Here is a 23,701-nt window from a genome sequence, read left to right as displayed (position 1 = left end):
TGACATGGATGCTCTTCTTTCTCATCATCTCTCCATTTCTTAGGGACTCTCATTGTTCTCAAATATCCATACCCATGGAGAGTGGAAGAGCCATCCATCTATGAATCTGTGCGGGTTCACACAGCTCTGCAGACTGGCCGCACAGAAAATGATCTTGTGGCAAATGCTCCCTCGGTATGACACACAAAACCTTTAATATGATAAGTAATGAAAGTAATGATTAAACTTTATGACAACCGAGGTGTTCCGATCATTAAAAGAAAGATCGGCTGCTTACTGTTGCCTACGTACCTAACCTAATAGTAGTTAATTTGCGAGCTAGCCGGTTAGCTTGAGGGCTAATAGCCGCTAATTCGCGAGCTAACAGTTAGCTTGCGGTTTAACCATTCACCTGTACGCTAACTCCCAAATAGCTGCTATTTCGCGAGCTGTTAGCTCGTGACCGTTCACCCACACTCTAACCCCGGGATAACTCCCAATATCCGCAAAAAAATGGCTATTGGGTTAGCCCGCTAGCTAACCTAATAGCCCACTAATTGCTCCTTATTGGCTGTTAGCACTGCACTAGCAACCAATCAGATGGTGCTGTGGGTTCGGGCCAATGCTGCAATGAGTCAACAGCCGCTGACTCAAAGCAGACAGAGGAGAATAGCGCCCGCCAGAGCAAAAATAAACGTTTTTAATATCAAAACAAAAAAAAGAGGCCGATGCCGATATTCATTAAAATGCTAGATATCGGCGCCGATTATCGGCCGAGCCGATTATCGGTCTATTCCCAAAAATTGCAGAAAAATATATATAAAAAAGAGAGGCAACAAAAATTAGGCAGTCTCTCGCATTGTCAGCCCATGGTTGATGAGAAGATCAAGTAAGGTTGCTTTGATTTAATTTAAAAGTTGCTGTCTTTGGCCATGAACTCCTCTACCAGCTCTACCCCTACCTTTCACTCTTCCTCCCCCTTCTCTTTCTCCCCCCTCATTGTCACCCTCTCTTCCTCTCTCTGCCACATCTTCCAATGTTGATGTAAAAAAAAAAAAGGTGCTCACCTGTGGTCTTTTCATAGTGCTTACTTCCTGATTGTAGTGGTAAGAATTAAACATTGATGTGTTTGGCCAGGCGGCTCATATATTGGCCAATTGGCTAATGTATTGTCATTTTGAATGGCAGTGTTTTGAAATGGTAAACATGTGACCTTATGTCAGATTGCTGTGTTTTATACAGTGAACCGTGTTCAGTGCATTTAAAAAGTGCCCATTTGAATTGCAAAATGTGTGTAAAGCAGAAAATGTGTTTAGAGTTTTGGAGACTTGAGAAGAGGTTTTGCTCTTCTCAAGTCTCCAAAACTAAATAATTGTGCTTTGCATGTCATTTGAGTGTTTTAGCAATCGGGAAAAAAACTGTAATAGTTCAAATTGGAGAACATTCTTCAGATTGTTCACATGCACAGAAATATTTGAAGATACACACATGCTGTTGAAACTTTTCAACAATTTAAATGTACTTTTTTTCCCCACCAACAAATCAGTGCAACATATGCACAGCCGATATGTCTACATTGGAGTGAACAAATATATTCATGCCAAACAGTAAACTGGAGAAGAAAATTGCAGGAAAAATATGTATAAAAAAAGAGGTAACAAAAATTAGGCTACCTCTCGCATTGTCAGCCCATGGTTGATGACATTATCATGCTCTGATTTCATTTGAAAGTTGTTGTCTTCTTTGGCCATGAACTCCTCTACCACTACCTCTCACTCTTCACCCCCCTCTCATTCTCACCCTCGCTCTTTCTCTTCATCTCTCTGCCACGTCGTGCATTGTTGTAATAAAAAAAAAGTGTTGACCTATAGTTCTTACTTCCTGAATGAGGTGGTAACAATTAACCATTGAGGCCAGATATATTGGCTAATTAGCTAATGTAGTGTCATTTTGATTGACAGTGTTTTGAAATGGCAAACATGTGACCTTATGTCAGATTGTTGTGTGTTGTTTGCCCATACCTCCTTACAAAACAGCTTCTGCTCAGCCAATCCTTGCCCACCTCTGCTCTAAATGGCCTGCAAAGACCCTGAGCACAGGTTGTGGAATCTTTCCATAGAACAACAATCAGCCGAATACTGCACAAGTCTGGCCTGTATTGAAGGGTGGCAAGAAGAAAGCCATTCCTAAAAGTGAGCCACAAGAAGTCAAGTCTGCAGTTTGCCAGGAGCCATGTAGGAGACACCGCTGACAAGTGGAAGAAGTTGCTCTGGTCAGATGAGACCAAAATGTAACTTTTTGGCCTACATTTCACCATCCCCAATGTCAAACATGGTGGTGGGAACATTATGCTCTGGGGGCGCTTCGCTTCTGCAGGGACAGGGAGCGCGAGTTGAAGGGAAGATGGTGCCAAATACAGGGCAATCTTGTAAGAGAACCTGTTGGTGTCTGCAATAGACCTGAGATTGGGACGAAGGCTCAATCCGAAGCATACAGCTAAAGCGACAATGGAATGGTAAAAAAAAAGAAGAAAAAAAAGAGGCATCAATATGCTAGTGGTTCAGTCAAAGTCCTGATCCAAATCCAATAGAAAATCTATCCTAAAATCGTAAGATTGCGGTTCACTCTCCATCTAATCTAGGTGAGCTGGTGGTGTTTTGCAAGGAAGAATGGGCAAATATTTCAGTTTCCTGATGTGCAAAACTGATAGAGACATACACCAAAAGACTTGCAGCTGTAATTGCAGCAAAAGAGGGTTCGACAAACTACTAATTCAGGGGGGACGAATACTTTTGCACAACCTACTTTTCAGTTTTTTGTTGATGTTGTTAACTCTTTGACCGCAAAAAACGTTTAATAACGTTTAGTAAAATCCAAATGAGTGCCGCCAAAAACGTTAAAAGACGTTAACTATGTTTTTTTTGGGAAACGGGTGGAGGAAAGCCTTGGCCAGCTGTGCTGAAAGTATCAAGCAGATCGAGTTAGTATAATGATTTTTATGGGCACTAGATGGCAGCGATGACTCTCTTTCGACAAGATCGGGTAGGAGTCAGTAGAAGACGTGAGGCGGAGCTAGAGTGTTGAGGGGAGAATGGCTGAGGAAGCGAAAATGGCGACCGGTTGCAAGCAGCTCACGCTTGAGCATTTTTTTCAAAGACGAAAAGCATCATCCAATGCTAAAGAGCACATTGATGATGATGATGGTGACTCCGAGGTTGACGCCGAAGTTGGAAGCGTTGACGCGGCGGCTTCGATCACGTCGTAAAGCCTTACCGGCTAGCAATGCTAACGCCGGAAAACGTGGTGCACAACCGAGCACTTCTGCAAAGGCGGACGTTCAATCGGACGATGAAGAGTACCCTGAGTCCAATGCATATTCATTGGAGGAGTGGGTACAGTTTGATCACGGAGAAGACACTGGTTCTGGACTACGATGCCATCATGAATGGAGTGGATAAGATGGATCAGAACATCTCTTACTACCCGGTATAGGAACTGAAGGACATGAGGAAGCCAGACGTAACACCAGGTCACCGTATCATGATCCTGAGAGTAGACTTGATGACAACATGGCCAAACACACACTGCAGTATATATCTGCTACTCCCCGGAAAAAAAGGCCGGCAAGAAAGTGTAGGGTCTGCACGCGAAGGGGCAATCGCAGTGAAACTAATCTGTGGTGCAAATCCTGCTGCGTCCCCTTGCACGCAGGGGAGTTTTACACAATATACCACACAAAAAGAAAAACTGTGTAGTTGAAACATCCACACAATTGTAAATAGTACCACAGTTGCACACATTTGTAAATAGTTTGCCCAATTGTTTTGTCAAAGTGTTACACTGTTGAATGTAAATAAACGTATTTTGCTATCTAAAAACACTTTTTCATTGTTGGTGGTAGTGTTTTACAGAAGTAAAGCACTGTTTAGGTGTTTGTGGCATCATTCATGGAAAAAAAAAAGGTGTCAAATTCACTAGAGTGCATGAAATAATATCGTTTCACAAAAAGCTTGAGTTCTCCGTATTTTGGTCCAAAACAGAGCATTTTGGTGAAACTAACCTATTTTCTATTGTTGATTACTGAAAAACTGAATAAGGTAGAAACAAACTTTTTTTTCCAATGAAAGATGAGAGTTCAATCTTTCATTTGGTAGTATCTGTGTTTCCATAGTCCGAACACAAAATCTTCTGTGGACCTTGAAAGATCAGTCAAAATTCTTAAATCAGCTGGCACCCACATGTTCTCTTTTCTGAAAATGCTTGGCAGTCAAAGAGTTAAACAAGTTTGAAATTAGATATACATTTTGTTTCACTTCACGATTGTGTGCTACTTTGTGTTTAACTTTCACATGAAATTCCAGTGAAATGATGATTTAGCAGCTGATGAAATCCATACAAGTATGGATGATGATCAGGAAGAGGAAGAAGAGGAGGATTAAAATCCAGTTATATTTTGTCATAGTTCAATTTTATGGTTAAATGCACTTTACTATTACTCAATTTGGCTACACAGCATGTTAATCTATTGTTAAGAAATGTTCACAAGTCATTTTTATTCCTTGTCAGGATGTTATTTTTTTTTAATCTTCTATTTGGTTCCCGGATTTTGTGTGATCGTGTTTAATGTTGCGCCTTGATACCTTGGTCCACCTGGGGGCATGACATTATTCACTTTTTATGTAATTCACTTCAGATAGTATAGGACTACATAACCCATGTTTAAAATATTGTTTACGATTTTTTTTAGATGCAGAAAAATAGCTTAATCCCATTTGGAATGGTAATTCTGGAATTTTCCGCTTTTTTCCGATTTAGGGTACAGTGGAATACTTTGGTCATAGCTCCTCTAATACTCCAGATAGAAAGCTCATCTTGAACTTAAATTGAAGGTTATAAATGTTGAAAGTGTTTAATATACATTTGAAGAAATTAGATGTACAATAAAAGGTTTGAAATGGATCCCTTTTAATAGTAATTTGTCAGGCGGGGAGACATTTTTTGGTATTTTAGAGTATGTTGAAGGTGATATTTGAGAATTAAATACAGGAAGCCCATGATTATTTTCCTGCTAGTTCCCCCATACCACTGAGGGGGTCTGTATCATTTTTACTGGCACTGAGCAACTTTGGATGATGGAAGGAACACTGCCACACAAAAAACTACAAATGTGCTGACTGCTTTATCACATATGACACTTCCCCCTTTCCCCATTTGTTACAAAGACGGAAGTCAATTTGAATGTCGATGCAAGAGTACTGCTTTCCTGGCAGAAGTTGCAAAACAACTGAAACGTTTTGTCTGAGGAGACAAAAAAAAAGAAGGTAAGCTACCCATATAAAAGGACAGTCAAAGATCAATATTGGCCCGAATTTCACTCGCATCAATATTGGCCCGAATTTTACTCGCGTGAGCTAAAAAAATTACACAATGTGCTTGTCTTCATGGGAAATGTGGTCTTCCTTCAGGCATAACATTACCGCTTTTGTCCATATAGTGCCGCCATAATCAACATAAAATAAAAGTTTCTTAGTGTTGCTGTAATTCATTATGTGATGGGGATTTCATTGAAATGTGGGTGCAATTAATTCACCACTCAAACTCAGTTTTTTGGAGCTTGTTTCATTTTTGCTTACTGGTGGTTTGTATCTCATTGTGTGAAGGCTGTAACCTTCACACATATGTTATTTCAATCCTTTAATAATATTATTCATCCCACTTTTTTGATATACATCTACTTTCACATTATTCATCTGATTTACGTCATTCCAATTTCATTCACGCCATGCTAGGGTGTTTTTTTTTTAATTCCAAATAATCACAGTTTACCCACAATTCCCCATTTTGCACCCCAAAATTCCCCATTGATTGTCAATGGCAGACACATGGATCTTTGAAAGTACAAATTGATCAATCTCGTACTTTATGTGGGAATGTTTGTATGTATTCTTTACCCACACTTTTGTTTGAGATAAATGAGCCCCCTGAAAAAGTCATGGAATAAAATTTTTTTGAGTGGTAACCCAGTCAGAGCTTCCTCCAATGGATCCCACTAGTTTTCAATGGTAGCCATCTACTAACCATTTTTTCTTACCAGTAATGCATGTCTTTCATTATAGAGCCAAGTTATACTTGATGTTTGCAGAAACACCGATGTTAGGTTAGAATAGCAAAGGCTACGGTTAGGTGGGACCTGTCTCTGCAGCTGGCATTGGTAGATGGTGGTTTTGGCGTCCGTGGTCCCCAATGGTTAATGCTGTGATGGCCTCGGCGCCCAATGAAATTGCCCCGTCCAACAGCGGTGATCTTGGTCTTGGTTGTGAGTGAGATGCTGGTGGTATGCTCCCACTTGGTCGCCTCCATGTTACACTGTTCGAATGTGTAGTCGAACTCGATGTCCTGGCAGAGTCGGTTTGTGATGAAGCTTTTCAACATAATCTCTGGGGGATACTCCACCGTGTTGGTGTAATTGGTGTAGTAGCGCACGTACATCAGTTCGTCCTCCTGAATGTCTGTGTTGATGGTCAAGAACATGTAGTTCTTGTCGTAGATGTACTCATAGTTTCCATATGGCAAGTGAAAAACATTGTTCTGAATCGTGCCCAGGCTGTACATGTTCTTGCCAACATATTTGTCGCTGTACATGCAGGTCTTGATTGTATTCCTCACCACTGAATGACTGGTGGTTGCCTGCCACTCTAGTCGCTCAAAATTGAACTTGTTAACCAGTAAGGAAAAGTCGTATGCTGAGATTCGCCCAACAGGCAGTGTGTTTACTCAATGCTAAAAATTACAAACATTATGTGAACACATCAGCGAAAAACATTAGTCTTGAGCCAACGTGTGATCCTGAAAATGAGAAAGCTTGAATAATTTCTGAGAAGTTGGCGTTAGCAACTTACCTTCAAAACCAATGATGTAAGAACAAACGCAACATTTAAATCGTTTCTCCATCAGGCTCTGTGGAGTTGAAGTCGCTAAACGAACAGTTCAGCTCACATCATTTACTGAGACTTTGGGAAGCTCCAGTAGGCAGCGACTAAACTCAGATGACACAGTCATCTTCACATTAACAGTGCGCTCCGGTAGTCTCCCCCCCAACCGGAAGCTCCGGTGCCTTATGACATCGAATGCGGAAAAATCCTTTATACCAAAAAATGGCCTGACTGTAACTCCAAGTAATGGGAAATTGGGAATGACCACATTAACAGACTCAAAACATCAAACACAATTAAGCTATTTAAGTTTAAAGAAAAAAACATCTATAGAGATCCGGACGTTGACATTCACATGTCCCAAAATGGGCATTTGTGAAGCCATTTTGGATTTTGGCAGCATAGAAAACGCGTCTGCCGCTTTGAGTAAAAGGCAAAAGCCGCACTTTAACAATGATTGACAGCTGTTGTGGACCAGCTGCCACAACGAGAAGAAAAACAAATCCGTAGCCAATGTTGCACTCTGTACATGGTGGCTGAATCAGCAGATGCTAACTGTTACCACACTTAAAAGTGGGGGAAATCATCTGTTTTGTTCCTTTGTGCTGCTACGGTTTAATAGATATTACACTTTTGAATTTAATAACTGACCAACACCATAAAGAAGACTTCTTACGGCATAAATGACAGCAGCCGCGGCCGAATTAGCAGCTGCTTAGTTGCTAACGTACCTCAATAACAAGACTTGCATGAAACTGCTAACTTCTATGGCATTTTGACCGCTCATAAAGGGGAAATAAATCCGGATTGTCCAAACTTGTAAAGTCTTTGTATGATCAGATTTGAAAGCACTCACCGGCAAGAGAGAAAAGAATTACACGTAGCAGCGTTACAGAGTTGAGGGAAAAAAAAGCCCTCCTGGCACTTCATCGGCAATCCAACATGTCCACTTCGTGCATGTATATCATGTCCTTTTCATCAAAGTGACTGTCAATGCTCTTGAGCGGAAAGTTTACGGATAAACGCTAGCTATAGCCTTCCTCGCCGTTCTAGTCCATTAACGCTACACCGCTACTTTCCTACCGCAGGAGGGCGTGTTCAGAGAAATAGTCACGTAACGTCCGGATCTCTATTGAATAGCAAGTGTTAGAGTAGACAATATTAAGTATTGTACTCTTTGCGTGTTCAATTAACTGAATGGTGAGATTCTGTTGAAGGAGTTCCTTTGCAAAGATTTTAATTACCAGAAGCTTCTGGTCCACATTGACAAATTCATCCAAGCGATGTCTCTGTTCTGATGTGGCTCCCTCTCTCCAGCTCACATCGTTATTTATTCACAAAAAGGGTTCAGATAAAGGTCAGCCCACAACACACCTGGTTACAACTAAATTAATACAAGAAAATCCCTCTCTCCTCCCTTCTGCAAGTTCAGCAAATTCCCATAGCTACAAATCAGATTAAAAAGAAACAATCACACATCGGCCCGTCTCCTTCGGAAGAGACAGATACCAGACCCATACACTCCCTTATTTTCTCAGGAGTGTGAGACACATAAAAATGCTATTCATTTAGCCATACTGAGTTAACTAATTATAAACGGCTAAAATATAATTTAAAACTAAAAAACAATGTTAATAACTTAACACAAGTTTGACCTGAGTTTTCTTTTTAAAAGTCAATTGTTGTGTTTCCAGCTTGGTACGAAGGAAGGCTATCTACTGAAACAAGGGGCAATTGTGAAGGTATGGGCAGCAGACAGATTCTAGACATGTCTTATTTACACATGTAGTAATTTAATGTTGTTTCATATAACGAATATTTTGTTTCCAGAGCTGGAAGCAAAGATGGTTCACACTAAGCAGAAATGAACTGAAGTACTTTAAAGATCAAATGGTTAGCTTACGTTCTACTTCATTAAATGGTTTGCAATTGTACACCTACAGCACGGTGTAAGCTTGATTGTTTCTTGATTGTTGCAGTATGAGGCGCCCATTCGAACACTTGACCTGAAGGCATGCTCTGCTGTCCAGTTTGACTACTCTCAAGAAAGAATCAACTGTTTTTGGTAAGGGATAACTTAATTGTTGATTGTTGAATCGGTAATCGTTGAGTGGCTAAGTCCATGGATAGTTTCTGCCTGTATTTAATTTGTAACCTGGCAATAGCCAGATTGATAATTATGATTCACTCAAGGGAGTTCTTCACATTATCAATCTGGGACTGCACCACGGTGATCTGCTCAGAAAGGCAGGGCATTTTGTGCTCTAGGTCTAAACCAGCGCCATGGCTCAATGATGTCACAGGTGCAGCGAGGCAGGAGTGTCGAAAAGCAGAGCGCAAGTGGAAGAAAGATAGGGTTGAAGTGTTGTATCAAATTTTGTCCGATACCTGGCAAGTTATCAAAAAATTCTTCAAGCTGAAAAATCGAAATATCTTTCAAATGTAGTGTCTCGAAATCTGAACAAGCTTAGGGTCCATTTTAAAACCATAGGGTCGGTACTGAACCCTCCCCAATCCACTTTTTTGGAGTCTTTGTGTAAGACCTGTGAGCCATTTTTGATTTTCCTTAGTGAAAAAGTGACGGCTATCAGGGCCAACATTTTTGTCCCTCTTCTTAATTCTGTAACAGACACTCGATGCTCCACAGTAATGCATCAGTTCAAATCTGTGTCTTTGTCATTTCTCACAAATATTGTAAATAGGGATTGACCGATAATCTGCGCCGATATTCAGCATTTTATGAATAGTGGCATCGGCCTCTTTTTTTGTTTTGATGGCCGATATATATTAAAAACTGTTATTTTTGCTCCTATGGACTCTTTTCTCCTCCGTCTGCTCTGAGTCAGCGGCTGTTGACTCCCTGCAGCATTGGCCCGCCCACAGCACCATCTGATTGGTTGCTCGTGTAGTGCTAGCAGTCAATAAACAGCAATTAGCGGCTATTAGCCCGCGAGCTAACGGCTAGCTTGCGGATTAACGGCTATTAGGTTAGCCGCAGGCTTTTTAGCGGCTATTTCGGAGTTATCCTAGGGTTAGCGTGTGAGTGAACAGTTAGCCCACGAGCTATCAGCTTGCAATTAGCATCTATTTGGAAGTTAGCGTGCGGGTGAATGGTTAGCCCGTGAGCTAACAGTTAGCTCGCGAATTAGCGCTATTAGCCCGCGAGCTAAACGGCTAGCTCGCAAAAATAAATGGCTATTAGGTTAGCCCGTGAGCTAACTGTTAGCTCGCGAATTAGTGGCTTTTTGGGAGTTGGCATTATAGTTGGTGCAAAAGCATTTAGCATTTTGCAAATCACAAAAGCTGTTTAATAAGCATTTGCTTGAAAGCATTTAAGCAGTCAAGTGCTGGAGTTTTTATCATCATTTTATTATTAAAAATTTTGACACCAACTTTTTTTTTTCCTGCAAATGTATATCGGCTTCAAATATCGGTTATCGGCCTCCTTGATTACTGTTAATCGGTATCGACCCTGATAAAAGCATATCAGTCTATCTCTAATTGCAAATAAGGTTAAACCTTCATCCTGTGCGAAGGATCCTCTTTCCCCCTGCCTTTTTAACGAGGTTTGGACAACAATTGGCCCTAATGTTCAGATAATTATCAATATCAGCCTCATGTCAGGGATTATGCCTAGTTGTTGTAAGGAAGCTGTGGTTGAGCCTTTGCTTTAAAAAAATAAAATAAAATCCAGCCTTGACTCCTCTCTTCTGTCTAATTATCGGCCAATCTCGAAGCTACCATTTTTATCCAAGGTCTTAGAGAAAACTGCTTTTGTTCAATTGCAAGCATTTTTAGATGCACATAACATTTGGGATGTTTTCCAATCAGGCTATAAAGCACTGCACAGCACAGAATCTGCACTTTTAAATGGTTTTAATTATCTATTTTTAATGACTGATTCTGGGGACTCTGACATTTTAGTGCTTTTAGACCTGACTGCTGTTTTTGGCACTGCCAACCACACAATTCGTTTGGGTCGCTTAGAACACTGTGCGGGTGTCAGGGGGACTGCTCTGGAGTGGTTTAGGACTTACCTGTCGGGGAGGTCTTTTTCATTCAGGCAAGGAGACTCCTTTTCGTCTACAGCCTCCCTTCATTGTCCCCAGGGTTCTGTTTTTGCGCCTGTGTTGTTTGCACTTTATATTCTATCCCTCAGCCAAATCTTTCAAAAAGCATGTCCCCTACCATTTTTATGCGATGACTGACAACTTTACATGCCACTCCGGAAAAGTGTAAATAGCCCCCTGACGTACCAAGTGGCACACACGCCATTGATATTACCAGATTTATGTCTAATCAACTACACACTGTTGGGCATAATGAAAAGCACTCTCATCTTTAGTTGCTTTGCCAGACTAAAATAGTTCAAATTGTATTGTAGTCATTGCAGCGTATGCACAGCCAATTTGTTTACAATAGGAGTGAACAAATCTATGCTCACGAAACAGTAAACTGAAGAAGAAATTTGCTGAAAAAATATATATAAAAAAGAGAGGCAACAAAAATTAGGCAGTCTCTCGCATTGTCAGCCCATGGTTGATGAAAGATGATCAATTAAGGTTGCTTTGATTTCATTTGAAAGTTGTTGTCTTTTTTGGCCATGAACTCTTCTACCAGCTCTACCCCTACCTTTCACGCTTCCTCCTCCTCTCATTCTCACCCTCGCTCTTCGTCTTCCTCTCTCTGCCACGTCTTCCATTGTTGTTAGAAAAAAGTGCTCATCTGTGGTCTTTTTATAGTGCTTACTTCCTGATTGAGATGTTTGGCCAGGCGGCACATATATTGGCCAGTTATCTCATGTAGTGTCATTTTGAATGGCAGTGTTTAAATGGCAAACATGTGACCTTATGTCAGATTGTTGTGTCTTATGCAGAGAACCGTGTTTAGTGCATTTTAAAAGTTCCATTTTGAATTGCAAAATGTGTGTAAAGCAGAAAATGTGTTTAGAGATTTGGAGACTTGAGAAGAGGTTTTGCTCTTTGTGTGTCAGTTTAAATAATTGTGCTATGCATGTCATTTTAGTGTTTTAGCAAATGGAAAAAAAACTGTAATATGAAAAGAAAAATGCACTGTGCTGTCACCCATGTCTTTTGCGTTAAACAATTCTGCCATCTACTGGCAGAAAAACAGTAAATATTTTTCATTTTAACTTTAAATAACTATGAGTTACTATGAAATGACTGTATCAATGAACTAAAATAAGCAACCATATTTGTATTAGGTAAACATTTTTCTACTTTTATGGTAAGAATATGAAAAACTAGGAGAATTTTTTTTACATTTTATTTTATTGTACATTTAGAACAGATATAAAATGTCTGATTAATATTAATTAATTAATTATTATTAATTAAGTTGATTAATAAAGTCATGCGACTAACACATCTTATATATATACATTCAATGTGTATGTATCAGGGCTGTCAAAGTTAAAGTGTTAACTAATTAATTAATCACAAAAAAATATTGCATTAATCATTTATTAACGCAGATTAATCACACTATTAATTTCGACCGCATATGATCCTTTAGCTGACAGCGGATGGTTACGTTAAAGGTGGCACAGGTTGTGTTTGAGCAATAAACATAACTACATGCAGTGGATCAAAACATGTTGAAGACATCTTCATAACATTAAATGTCAAAATAATTACCACACAACAGGTGCTCTTTAAATTTGGCGATCAAAAATTTTTGACAAAAAAAGCCTTTTTGATTAAGTGATTAATCGTGATTAATCAAAATTGTACGATGTCATTAACCTGATTAAAAATGTAATCGTTTAACAGCTCTATATTATATTATATATATATATATATATATATATATATATATATATATATATATATATATATATATATATATATATATATATATGCAGCTCCACAGCAAGGACATGTGATCGCAAGAATCCCTTGCTGCTGATTGGGGCCTGCTCATTGGCTCTGTTGTCGCCGGCCGCCAGGCCTGTTCGCTCACTTGCTAGCTTTGCCGCCGCTCGCTGGTCCTGCTCGCGGGCTTCACCGCTGTCACTCGCCGGACCTGCTTGTTGGCTTTCACCGGCGCCGCTCGCCGGGCTCACTGGCTTCACCGCCGATGCTGCTCGCCGGGCTTACAAACAAGTAGTTTCCTTATAAACAAGTAAAACAACAACAAGACATCTGATTAAAATTATAGCGCTGGTGGAGTGAAGGACAAAAGGTCATAACTGGGGAACATACAGAGGGGCGTATCCTGTCCCTGGGGTTTGGCATGAAGATAAATGAGGAGCTGCTGAAGGTCCATCCAGATCCATCACAATCCACGAATGATGACAAAAAAAGTTTCATTTTAATGGTATCAGAGAAACATAATCTTAAATACGAATTTATTTTCAGCATCTGAATGAAAGATTCATTTAAGTAATAGCTCTTGAGCTAGCTAGCCAGAGATGGCAAATCCAGGTCCAGAAAGTAAAAACCTGCCACAGTTTGGCTTTAGCCCCTTGTGCTACCTAGTTAGCTCCCTAGCAGGTAAAGAAGCACCCGGGAGCTAGCTAGGAAGCTAGCAAGCTAGCACATGGGGCTAAAGCCAAACTGTGGCAGGGTTTCTACTTTCTGGAGCTGGATTTGCCACCTCTGTAGCTAGCTCTCGAGTTTCTTGCCAGGCAGAAAAGCACAACTATGTGCCATGGGCGTCTTGCCAAATTACAACATTGCAAATTATGACCTTCCTGTTCTTATTACATTACCACAGTCTTGTGTTTCCAGAGAGAACATTTTATCTCTGTGCAAAGACTGGTGTGGAGGCAGATGAATGGATCAAGATTCTCAGATGGAAATTGGTGAGCTTTCTATGCTTCTTGTTACTAACTGTGCTGTTGTGAGGCATCACATTTAAACTAAAAGTCACAGTACTCCAAGGCCACCCCTAGTGCAGTACACTGACTAATACATGCAGACTAAATAATAATAATAATAAAAAATCCAACTGCACTTTATGAGCATTTAGTTGTATTGTAGGGGAAGTTGCAAACAGTAGTTCATGAATAAGTTTACAGAAGTTCCGGTGTCTGATGGAGCATTTGTGCTACAAATCAGCACAAAAATTTGAAAAGTAATGTCATGCAATATTGCCTCTTGACTTACATAATTTGAAACATGTTGCTTTATGAAACACTTAAAGGGATACTTGATTCATTGAGCAATATTCAGCAGCAAAAATTTAATATTTTATCCAGAATGAATTTGGTAACTTCATTATTTTATATGTACAATTAATATTGTAAAATACTATTTTTTCCACTTTCTGTCCACTGAAGATGACATAACCTGTGCTGAGGAAGTGGGCAATGACCAATCATGGGTCAATTTGCTGACCAAACCCAGAAAACAGGTGAGCCATGTTTGGTCATTACCTACTTCCTCAGCACAGATTATGTCATCTTCAGTCGAGAGCACGTGGAAAAATTTGTTTTTAAAGTTATGTATTTGTACAAGAATAATAAAAAGTTATTAAATTCATTCTGGACAAAAATTGCTGAAAATGTCTCAATGACTCAAGTATCACTTTAACCTCAAATGGTAAAATTAATGTAATTTTTCCCCCCAGTCACAGGCACAAAAAGGTCAATGAGAGTGAACAGACTGGAACATCACTGGAGAACACGCCAAATTGAAGGAGGGACACTGTGCCTTCATTCTGATGCCAATGTGTCGTATTTTGTAAGATGGTGGGCGGATTGATCCAAATATATAGATTTTACCGATACCAAATCATTATCTATCAGGTAGATACTGGCACTATAATATCGATCTAGTAGTTTAGTTTCAGTTTGGCTCTTTTTTGCAGTGCTGCAGTTTGGTCAAACAGATAACAGGTATGTCACCGCACACTCCACTTCTGTCCGTCAGAGCAGGCACAGGCAGCCTTACTCCCGTTCTCCCTCCTCCCCTCCTCCTCTCCTGTGTTTCGATCGTGTGCCGTCACGTGACTTAGTATCTTGTCTTTGTAGTAGATACACACATACAGTATTGTACTTGAAAAGTAATTGGTTTTGTATGTTGTTTTATATTTGTTGCATGATAATATTTAACATCTTGTTTGTTTAGGTTGAAAAAATCCACAAAAGAAGTGCAATGAAGGCAGAATTTTTTGTTTGATAAATAATTTGTTTAAATTTGTTTTCAAAACCACAAAAGAAGTGCAATGAATGCATAATTTTTTGTTTGATAAATAATTTGTTTAAATTTGTTTTCCTAGATCACCACTGTGTACACTTTGTTTAAGAAAGTAAATAAATAAATACACGAAATTGTTACATTTGTAATGTTTCTGTGGGGAGAAAACATTGATAAAGTATTTTCTATTTATCAACAAACTTTGTCTCAATTTTGTCCTTTGTTTAAAAAGGAAACACAAAAACACAAAATTTATTGTGATTAAGCAATTAGATGATACAGCTACATTAATTCAATTTAATTATATATATATATATATATATATATATATATATATATATATATATATATATATATATATATATATATATATATATATATATATATATATATATATATATATATATGTATATATATATAACTGGGGCATACAGTTATATATATATATGTATATATATATATATATGTATATATATATATATATATATATATATATGTATGTATATATATATTATATATATATATATATATGTATGTATATATATATATATATATATATATATATGTATGTATATATATATATATATATATATATATATATATGTATGTATATATATATATGTATGTATATATATATATATATATATATATATATATATGTATGTATATATATATATATATATGTATATATATATATATATATATATATATATATGTATGTATATATATATATATATGTATATATATATGTATATATATATATATATATATATATATGTATATATGTATATATATATATATATATGTATATATGTATATATATATATATATATATATATATATATATATATATATATATATATATATATATATATATATATATAGGCAAATCAACCCCCGAAACCAGTTAGTAGTACTTCCTGTGTTACACTGAAATCAGTCTGGATGTTCTTTACCCATTTTACTCAAGTAGCCCTGGATGCAGAGTGCAGTTCGAGGTGTGTCTCCACGTCGGGTGGACTTAAACGTTTGACTCCGCCCACACGGATTAAAAAAAAAAGGTTTAAACAATTTTTGCTACCAACAAAATTTGCAGATTTAATGATGCGCCGTCTCATGACTCTCCGGGGCGGAGCAAGCTAAATGGTTTGAGGAAGAGGCCGAAGTGCAGTACTACATGTCGCCAGCAGATAGCGCATCCCTGGACGGCTGAGGTTAGTATTTGGGTTTTGGTCAGTTCTCCGCTCAGCTTGCTAGATGGCCTTCTTCTGATTATGATTGGCTAACAGTAATGTCAATCTTTTCTCGGTCTCTCCTTTGGTCTCTTGAGGCCTCCCTGATTTTATGTTTTTTGGATTTGTTGGGGTCTGGATGTTTCTTGGGCTGGGGAGGAGTTCTGGGGGGGGGTGTCTGGTCGGTGCTGGATTTCACCTTCCTTGGTTTTCTTCGGTCCCCTCGGGTCTCCTGGTGTTCGGTTTAGGTGAACGGTATGAGATTTTTTTCTAATAGGTTTTCTGGTGAGCTAACAAATACACGCACGCACGCACGCACGCACGCACGCACGCACATACACATACTCACCCACACACACAAAAAAAAAAAAAATATATATATATATATATATATATATATATATATATATATATATATATATATATGTATATATGTATATATATATATATATGTATTAAAAAAAAAAAAAAAAAAAAAAAAGAGCAATGATGATGACATTTCCGAATGAACAATACTGAGCTCTTTAAAAAAAAAAAGTAATGTCAATCTCATTTTGGTGGCTGTCGCTATATTCTACTTGCTCTAACGATTCGAAGGAGGTCTCAACCATGGAAATCGACCAATCCATCGCAGAGCTATGAGTTAGCCCTGGATGCAGTGCCCAGTTCGAGGCGTGCCGCCACGTCGGGTGGACCTAAACGTTTGACTCCGCCCACACGGATTTTCGCCCTCGAAACGCCTTCTTTCTTTCTTTGTTGTTAAACGTAACCCTAACCATAGCCCTACCACATCACGATTACAGTATTGTTTGAACACTTTATTGAACAACGAAAATTAAAAACTGACTAAAACCCAAATACTACCCTCAACCAAGTGCCGCTATATATTATATACTAATGTAACGAATATTGCCTGTCACCCTAAATGTTTTCCTTTTATTTGCCTTTTTAAACATTTACCCCTGGGGAATGTGTGTGCGTGTTTGAATCCTGTGTTTTCAGTTCAAAAAGGACTCTTTGAAGTTCGCTCCAGGAGGGACTGGATTTCGGTTTACAACCCACAGGAAACACATAGCTCAGCGCCTACAGACCATCTTTTCTCAGTGGACCAAGTCTGCTTCACGCGCACGGAAGGGGAGGGACTACTGCCACCCCTTTGGACATAGTTTAAAAGCCAGCGCGCGAAGGAACTTCACTCTTCTTCTCTTCCCCTCTTCCCCTCTCCTCTGGCCCCATGAACTTCTCCTGGCCATCACTCGAAACATGGTCACCGAACACGCTGAGAGCGACCGCGCGGCTTCTTTCTTTGAGCCCCGGACTTGAGCCACAACGCGCGCTCCAAAGCACGCATCAAGCACGGACTCGCAACCAAACTGCGCGTTCCAAAATGCGCGTGTCTGCTCCTGCCGAGAGCCGACCCACCTACCCTCCACTCTCTGAATCACGCAGCGCCCCGCCGACCTGGTCCCACGACGGCTGTTAGGCACCGTGCCGCTGCGTGCCAGCGACCCCTTTCTGCTGCAGCCGTGCGCCCGAGACGCCCCGCAGCGCCCAAACCAACTGACTACGGCCTCACAACCGCGCGTGCACCTCGCCACCAACCGGAGACCTGCAGCGGCCTCTCAGTCGTGTGCCCATCAGCGAGAGACTCCAGTGCAGCACGTGCGCGTGCGCCGACCGCCCAGATCGCCTCCAACGGAGTTTTCTTCAACTGAGGCTCAACGCTCGTCGAGTCCCTCTCTCTCCCGTGCATCTGAAGCAGTCCGTGAGTGCACCTTCATTGCAATCTGACCATATACTACTGGTGCAAAGTTCTATTCAAATATAAAAGGATTGACAGATCAAGACGCTTCCATCTATATTCCCTATCTACGTTTTTTTTCATTCCCTTTTTATCTTAGTTCGTTAGGTTGCATGTATTCTTTTTATCTTTGATTCACTTTTTTTTAAAATTCCGTTCCATTAATAGGTTAGGCTGTGACTGATATATGTGTGTGTTTACTCAATGCATTTGTTGTCTAGAAATTCAATTTCTGCCGAATCCTTTGTGTTTACTGAGTGGATTAGTAATTCTCTTATTAAAGCAAAGAACTCCATGATTAACTAAAGTAGCAACTTCAGATTATGAATACTTGATAATAGGATTTTTATCGTTTATTTTGCTCCTACAAAGAGCAAAGTCAACGTGGTACCCCAGAGGTTGCTGAAGAAATTACAACTCCCCGCAGTACCGTCTAAATTTCTCATAAGCCATTACGGCAACCCAAATAATCGCTACACTAATTATTTTGTGTTAATCAAATGTTCTTTATTAAACGTGAAAAAAATGCCGGAAAAAACAAGCAAAATTAGTAAACTGGTGAACAGTAGGTAAGCTGACCGTCATAAAAATTATTTTTGACAACTGTTAGCCGTTAAGATGATTTAATAGCCATTAACGAACAAAAAAACAGGCCGACCGGAGTATGCCCCGCGTCAAAGTTGCTTCCAGATGTTTTTACGACTGGCACCTGCGATTCAATAAAGCTGCTATTGTTCCAAGGCTCATCTCATGTTCAAGTTCAGCTCATACTGTAAGGTTTTAAGCACACTCTAGTGACATCAATATGTCAATAAGAAGGTGTTAATACCAATAGAAACCAACAATGTCGAGATGTGATACCCCTGGGCCAATGAAGTACAGGGGATGGACCTTGAATTTGGGTTATATAAACAAATGCACTTCATCGTTCTGTAGCTCTACTACATGTATAAATGGAGTGCTCTCATGTCTGCGTCTTTGTCAATAAAACCGTAGAGTTCAGCTTGAATCTCGGCCAGGACTTTGTCATTTTAATTTGATCCTGAGTACTTAGTTTTTTGCAACATGATTTCGCAGAATCTTGCCCTGGACATGGACTAATGGACTAAGTGGGACCATCTTTTTTATACGATCACGGCTGGAGAGGACAAAGAATCCTCTATCTTCACAAAAGCGGGTGATGATGTTCCCATCCCTGGGACATTTACTTGCGCTGCGTGCTGGGGACATGTAGTACTGCACTTTGGCCTCTTCCTCAAGCCCCGGCTGACTGACGGTTGAGTGTTTGTAATTTTTGGTGCTTCATAATGTGTTTAAAAAATCAACAACCTTTATGTCATAAGACGCCGCATCATTAAATCTTCAAATTTTGTTGGATTTTATTTTTTTTCACCATTTTGAAAAATCCATGTGGGCGGAGTCAATCGTTTAAGTCCACCCAAAGTGTAGGCACACATCAAACTGCACTCTGCATCCAGGGCTACTTGGAAATATCGGCATCCTAAAAATAAGATAAGATACAGACATGTGTAACAGCATGCTGCTTCACAGCGAGGTCTGACGCATGACGCACGACTGCAGTTCGTTCTAGTGTGTTTTCAATATATTCTTGCTTGTTTATTAACGAATAATAGCAAGTAAACAACCACAAAGGCGTTATTCTGCAGCAGAAGCCCTCCAAATAATTACGGAGGACGACGGGGGCCTTATTTGTCCACAGGACTCATCATGGGGTGAGGAGATTTTAGTCCTCGCACAAAACAGCAGCGATGACTCTGATTACGCCATTCCACCATCGGAAAGGTATGGATTGTCTTAAAAATAATATTTTTATCGATTTATTGGTGTCAAATTTTCAATCTATCCCGTGCAGCTTTGTCAGGCCAAAATGTTGGCATAGTTACATTTGTCTAATTGTATACTGAACTGTTTTCTGTATTATTCAAAATGTTTATGCAGTCAAACTGCAGTGACACTATTCTGAGCACATAGTTGGACATTTGAGTGCTGAATTTTTTTTTTGCACACTGTGAAAAAGTGTGTGCGTGTGTGTGTGTGCGTGTGTGTGTGTGTGCGTGCGCACGTGCGTATGTGCGTGCAATAATGAACAATGCACATTTGAGTTTACAGTCATGAGGATTACAAGCCATCCGCCAGCCTTCCAGGACCTTCCAAGTAGGGCTGGCAATATAAATGCTATATTCAATATAAGGTAGAGATTTTGACTTTGATTTTGTCTTACCGCGGTAGCACATGTTGATGACGTCACCGCATAGCGCATGTTGCGTAGTAGAGCTGTGCGATCGATACTTGAGACTTTGGTATCGATCAATACCAAGTAAATACTGGTGCCATTATCACCGATACCAAGTACTTTTAGAGTCATAAAATATTATGGTATTTTAATTTGTCCTATTATATAACTTTCTTGGGGTAAATTAGACTTCCTTGTTAGGTTCCTAACTATGCCATAATGTAATATCCTCAACGGGAACATACCAGGGCTGTTATTTAAATTTGCAATGTAGTAATAATCTTCATATTCTTAGTCCCTGTCACTCTTCTGCACTCAAAGAAATATCAGCCACCAAAGTTCCTTTCGTCTAGCCACATTACACAAACAATACTTACATGTTGTGCTACACTAATACCTTGCTCAACTAGTAGTTGGAAAAGATCAAACGTAGCAGAATATGACTTATTGACATGTCATTGACTGTAAAAATAATGATTTGTTACCGCCAGTGCGCCCACCGCTGTCATTGGCAGGCCGGCATGTGCTACAAAAGGATTGCGCGAGGGACCCATGAGAAACCAAATAAATAAATAAATGTAAAATATGTTTACTACTGTTCTGGTATCGATCCGATACTGATACTCACGTTAGTATTGATTCTAGGGGTGTTAAAAAAATAATAATTCGGCAATATTACAGCGCGCAATTCTCGAATGGATTCGATATGCAGCCGAATCGATGTTTAAACTAGTTTTGTTCCGATACAGTTTTTGGCTCCCGATACCGATACCCAGTTTTGCAGTATTGGCCGATGCCGATACCGTACCGATAACTAGGTTGTTTTGTTTTGTTCAACATGAAAAAACTGCCCTGCCATTGGTTCAGAGCATTCACGGGCCAATAGGCTATCTTGTTTTGTTTGTTTTATTCATTTTTTCCTTTTGGACACATTATTACAGGTTACATCGATCACATAATATCATTTGCAACATTGAGATCCGAAAGAAGGGCTGATGGGTAGAAGCCATGGCTTCTTAGTAAATCGTCAGCATCGATTCTTGCTATACGCATCAGTCATATACATTGATTATGTCATTGATTCATATCGTTATCAATCCCAGACTTCAGTCTGCACACTCCTCGCTCAGTTCATCTTGAGTAATGTCTGTGTGTAAGTTGCAGCTAGTACCGAACATTTGGAATTGGTAAATCGGTTCCCGGCCGCCACCAACAGGCCCACCCAACCAGGCAAGCAGCCAAGGCGAGCGCATGCTCGTTCACCAGTAGCGTCTTCGCTGACCTTGAATCAGCGTTCACACGTTGTGGCTTCCAGAAGAGTAGATCGGCTTGCATTCTGCCCATTGTGTCCACAGCAATGTTCACTCCATGCTGGTCAGTTCAGCCACCACTGTTGCCAGCATCCGATGATGCTTAGATCTTGATACTCCTGAGCGCTCACCAAGGCCAGCCCACCCGGCGGAGTAGCCCCAGCTAGACGCATCCCGGAACCATGTTTACCAACCCCATTGTAACTATTTACAGCAGATACATTGCAGCCACAATACAACCTTATTACGACAGCCTTGCATGTCCAAATGTCCAAACAGAAATAGAGCCAGACAATGTTTACATTCTTACAGGAACAGCAATACATGTTATCAATGCAGGTGTATAAAGGCAGTGTCATCAAGTAATCATATACTAGATTTACATTATTCAGCTTAATGTTCTTTTACATTTCAAGTATTTCGGTGACCATTTCTTTAAGTTTTGCAAGAGAAGATTTTATCTCCTCAATTTTGTCAGCTCTTTTTCCGCCAGGCATATTGCCACAATGTAGTTAAAAATCCCAATGTCAACAAAATAGTTAGAAGTTACGAGCGAGTGCAGGTACAGATGCATCCTTCCTCGACAGATGCGTCCTTGGTTGACGTATTTGTAATTGAGTAATATAAAAATAAGATTTGTTTTGTGTATTATTACTTTGGCTCTTTTTTTATTAGTTTTTTGCTGAAGTTGCTGAACTGTACGTTGGTTAAAAAAAGAGTATTTGACTGCGTATTACACTCACACAGTTAATCAGGTCATTAATATAATGTAGGTAATGTCATGTTATGAAAATTAGTAATCTTGTTGGAAATATAATAGCAAATAATGAGGCATTGATAGCATGAAAACTGAGGTAATGGGAACTGTGCTTATGGATGCTAAGGCGATGGGGATTAATTCAATTGTGCTTATGAGTACTGATAGTTGTTGAATGGTTAACAAATCTGATTGTTGGTGTACGCCATTAGCGCACAACAAACACTTCACTTTGCAATGCAAATGGCATGAATTTTCTAAGTAACGCGTCATTCCATTAGTGTTGCCAAACGGGGATAACCTTCTTCTTCTTTTTTTTAGCAGCCTCCATGATAAAAATAAGTGAATGAATAAAAAATATAATTATTAATATTAATATTATTAATTTTAAAAAAGTGTGTTATGGGCAAATTTGCGACGCTCAAAACACCCACCTCCACTTCCTGAACCCATGAAGTGACAAACATCATCGTTGACGTCATTTGCCCGGAATAAATCACGCGTCGAAACATGCTTTAGAAATTTCTTGCTGGATTACCCGACACACGCTCTGAAGCTCATTACTAGTTTGTTCAGTCGGTGTTTGGTGCATTGCCAATGTTACGTGCGGTAGGTTGCAGGGGCGCAACGACCTACTTTCCGAGGGCTATGCAGACACATTTTGTTTTTTTTACATTTTGCCAATCATTTACCTTATGAGGTTTTGGCCCGATACCAGTAATATTACAGCAGGTGATCAGCTTAAAGGGAAATAGCATTTTTTTTCTCATGTAATCGCTAATTATATTACATAGGTTGCATTTAACCTTACAGGAAGCTGACATGTTTTGCCACCATCTTTTCCGAAAAGAGAAGAATTTTGCAAAAATAGTCAATAGAAGTGTGGTTCTTTGAGGCACTATAGTGTGTGTGTGTGTGTGTGTGCTTCAAAATGCATACCCTGCCAATTTAGATTGTTGCATTCTAGTTGTTGCATTCACCACTAGATGGCACTAAATTCTACACATTGTCTCTTAAATAAAAAAAAGAAAAAGAAAAAGATACATACAGTAATAACAAGTAACAGCAGCAGCACCCAGTACTCAACACATTCTCTGTAGTGGAAATATGAAATTCTGAGATTTGAAGAACAGTTTGTACTACAGTCAGTAACAGTGGTTTTTAACCCTGGTCCTTTGGGACCCCTATCCAGCCTGTTTTCATGTCTCCCTCAGCCAACACTGGTGAGGATCGTTATCAGACTTCTCCAGAGCTTGCTGATTAGCTGATCATTA

At 39.5% G+C, this 23,701-nt stretch overlaps 1 protein-coding gene across 5 annotated transcripts in view; it reads left to right on the top strand.

The window, feature by feature from the left end:
- dapp1 (dual adaptor of phosphotyrosine and 3-phosphoinositides) overlaps positions 1–15,207 on the top strand; it is a 28,614-nt gene extending 13,407 nt beyond the window's left edge. Inside the window, exons 4-10 of one of the 5 annotated variants that reach the window (XR_015097095.1) lie at positions 44–174; positions 8,606–8,653; positions 8,742–8,804; positions 8,891–8,976; positions 13,650–13,737; positions 14,505–14,617; positions 14,745–15,207. Coding sequence is in view for 1 of the 5 variants with exons in the window: in XM_086094979.1 (XP_085951105.1) it covers positions 44–174; positions 8,606–8,653; positions 8,742–8,804; positions 8,891–8,976; positions 13,650–13,737; positions 14,505–14,528 (440 nt within the window). In the remaining 4 variants the exon portion in view is untranslated. Of the gene's footprint in view, positions 1–43; positions 175–8,605; positions 8,654–8,741; positions 8,805–8,890; positions 8,977–13,649; positions 13,738–14,214; positions 14,289–14,504 lie in introns of all 5 variants that reach the window. The other 4 variants (XR_015097096.1, XR_015097097.1, XR_015097098.1 and 1 more) reach the window with 4 other exon arrangements.
- Positions 15,208–23,701: the final 8,494 nt, after the last annotated feature.

This window comes from Leptonotus elevatus, chromosome 14, assembly GCF_054856555.1.
Source record: "Leptonotus elevatus isolate MCC_2025b chromosome 14, RoL_Lele_1.0, whole genome shotgun sequence".
In the NCBI taxonomy this organism is placed as follows: domain Eukaryota; kingdom Metazoa; phylum Chordata; class Actinopteri; order Syngnathiformes; family Syngnathidae; genus Leptonotus; species Leptonotus elevatus.
Note: the sequence above shows the minus strand (reverse complement) of the source record. Positions and strands in the feature narration are given on the sequence as shown.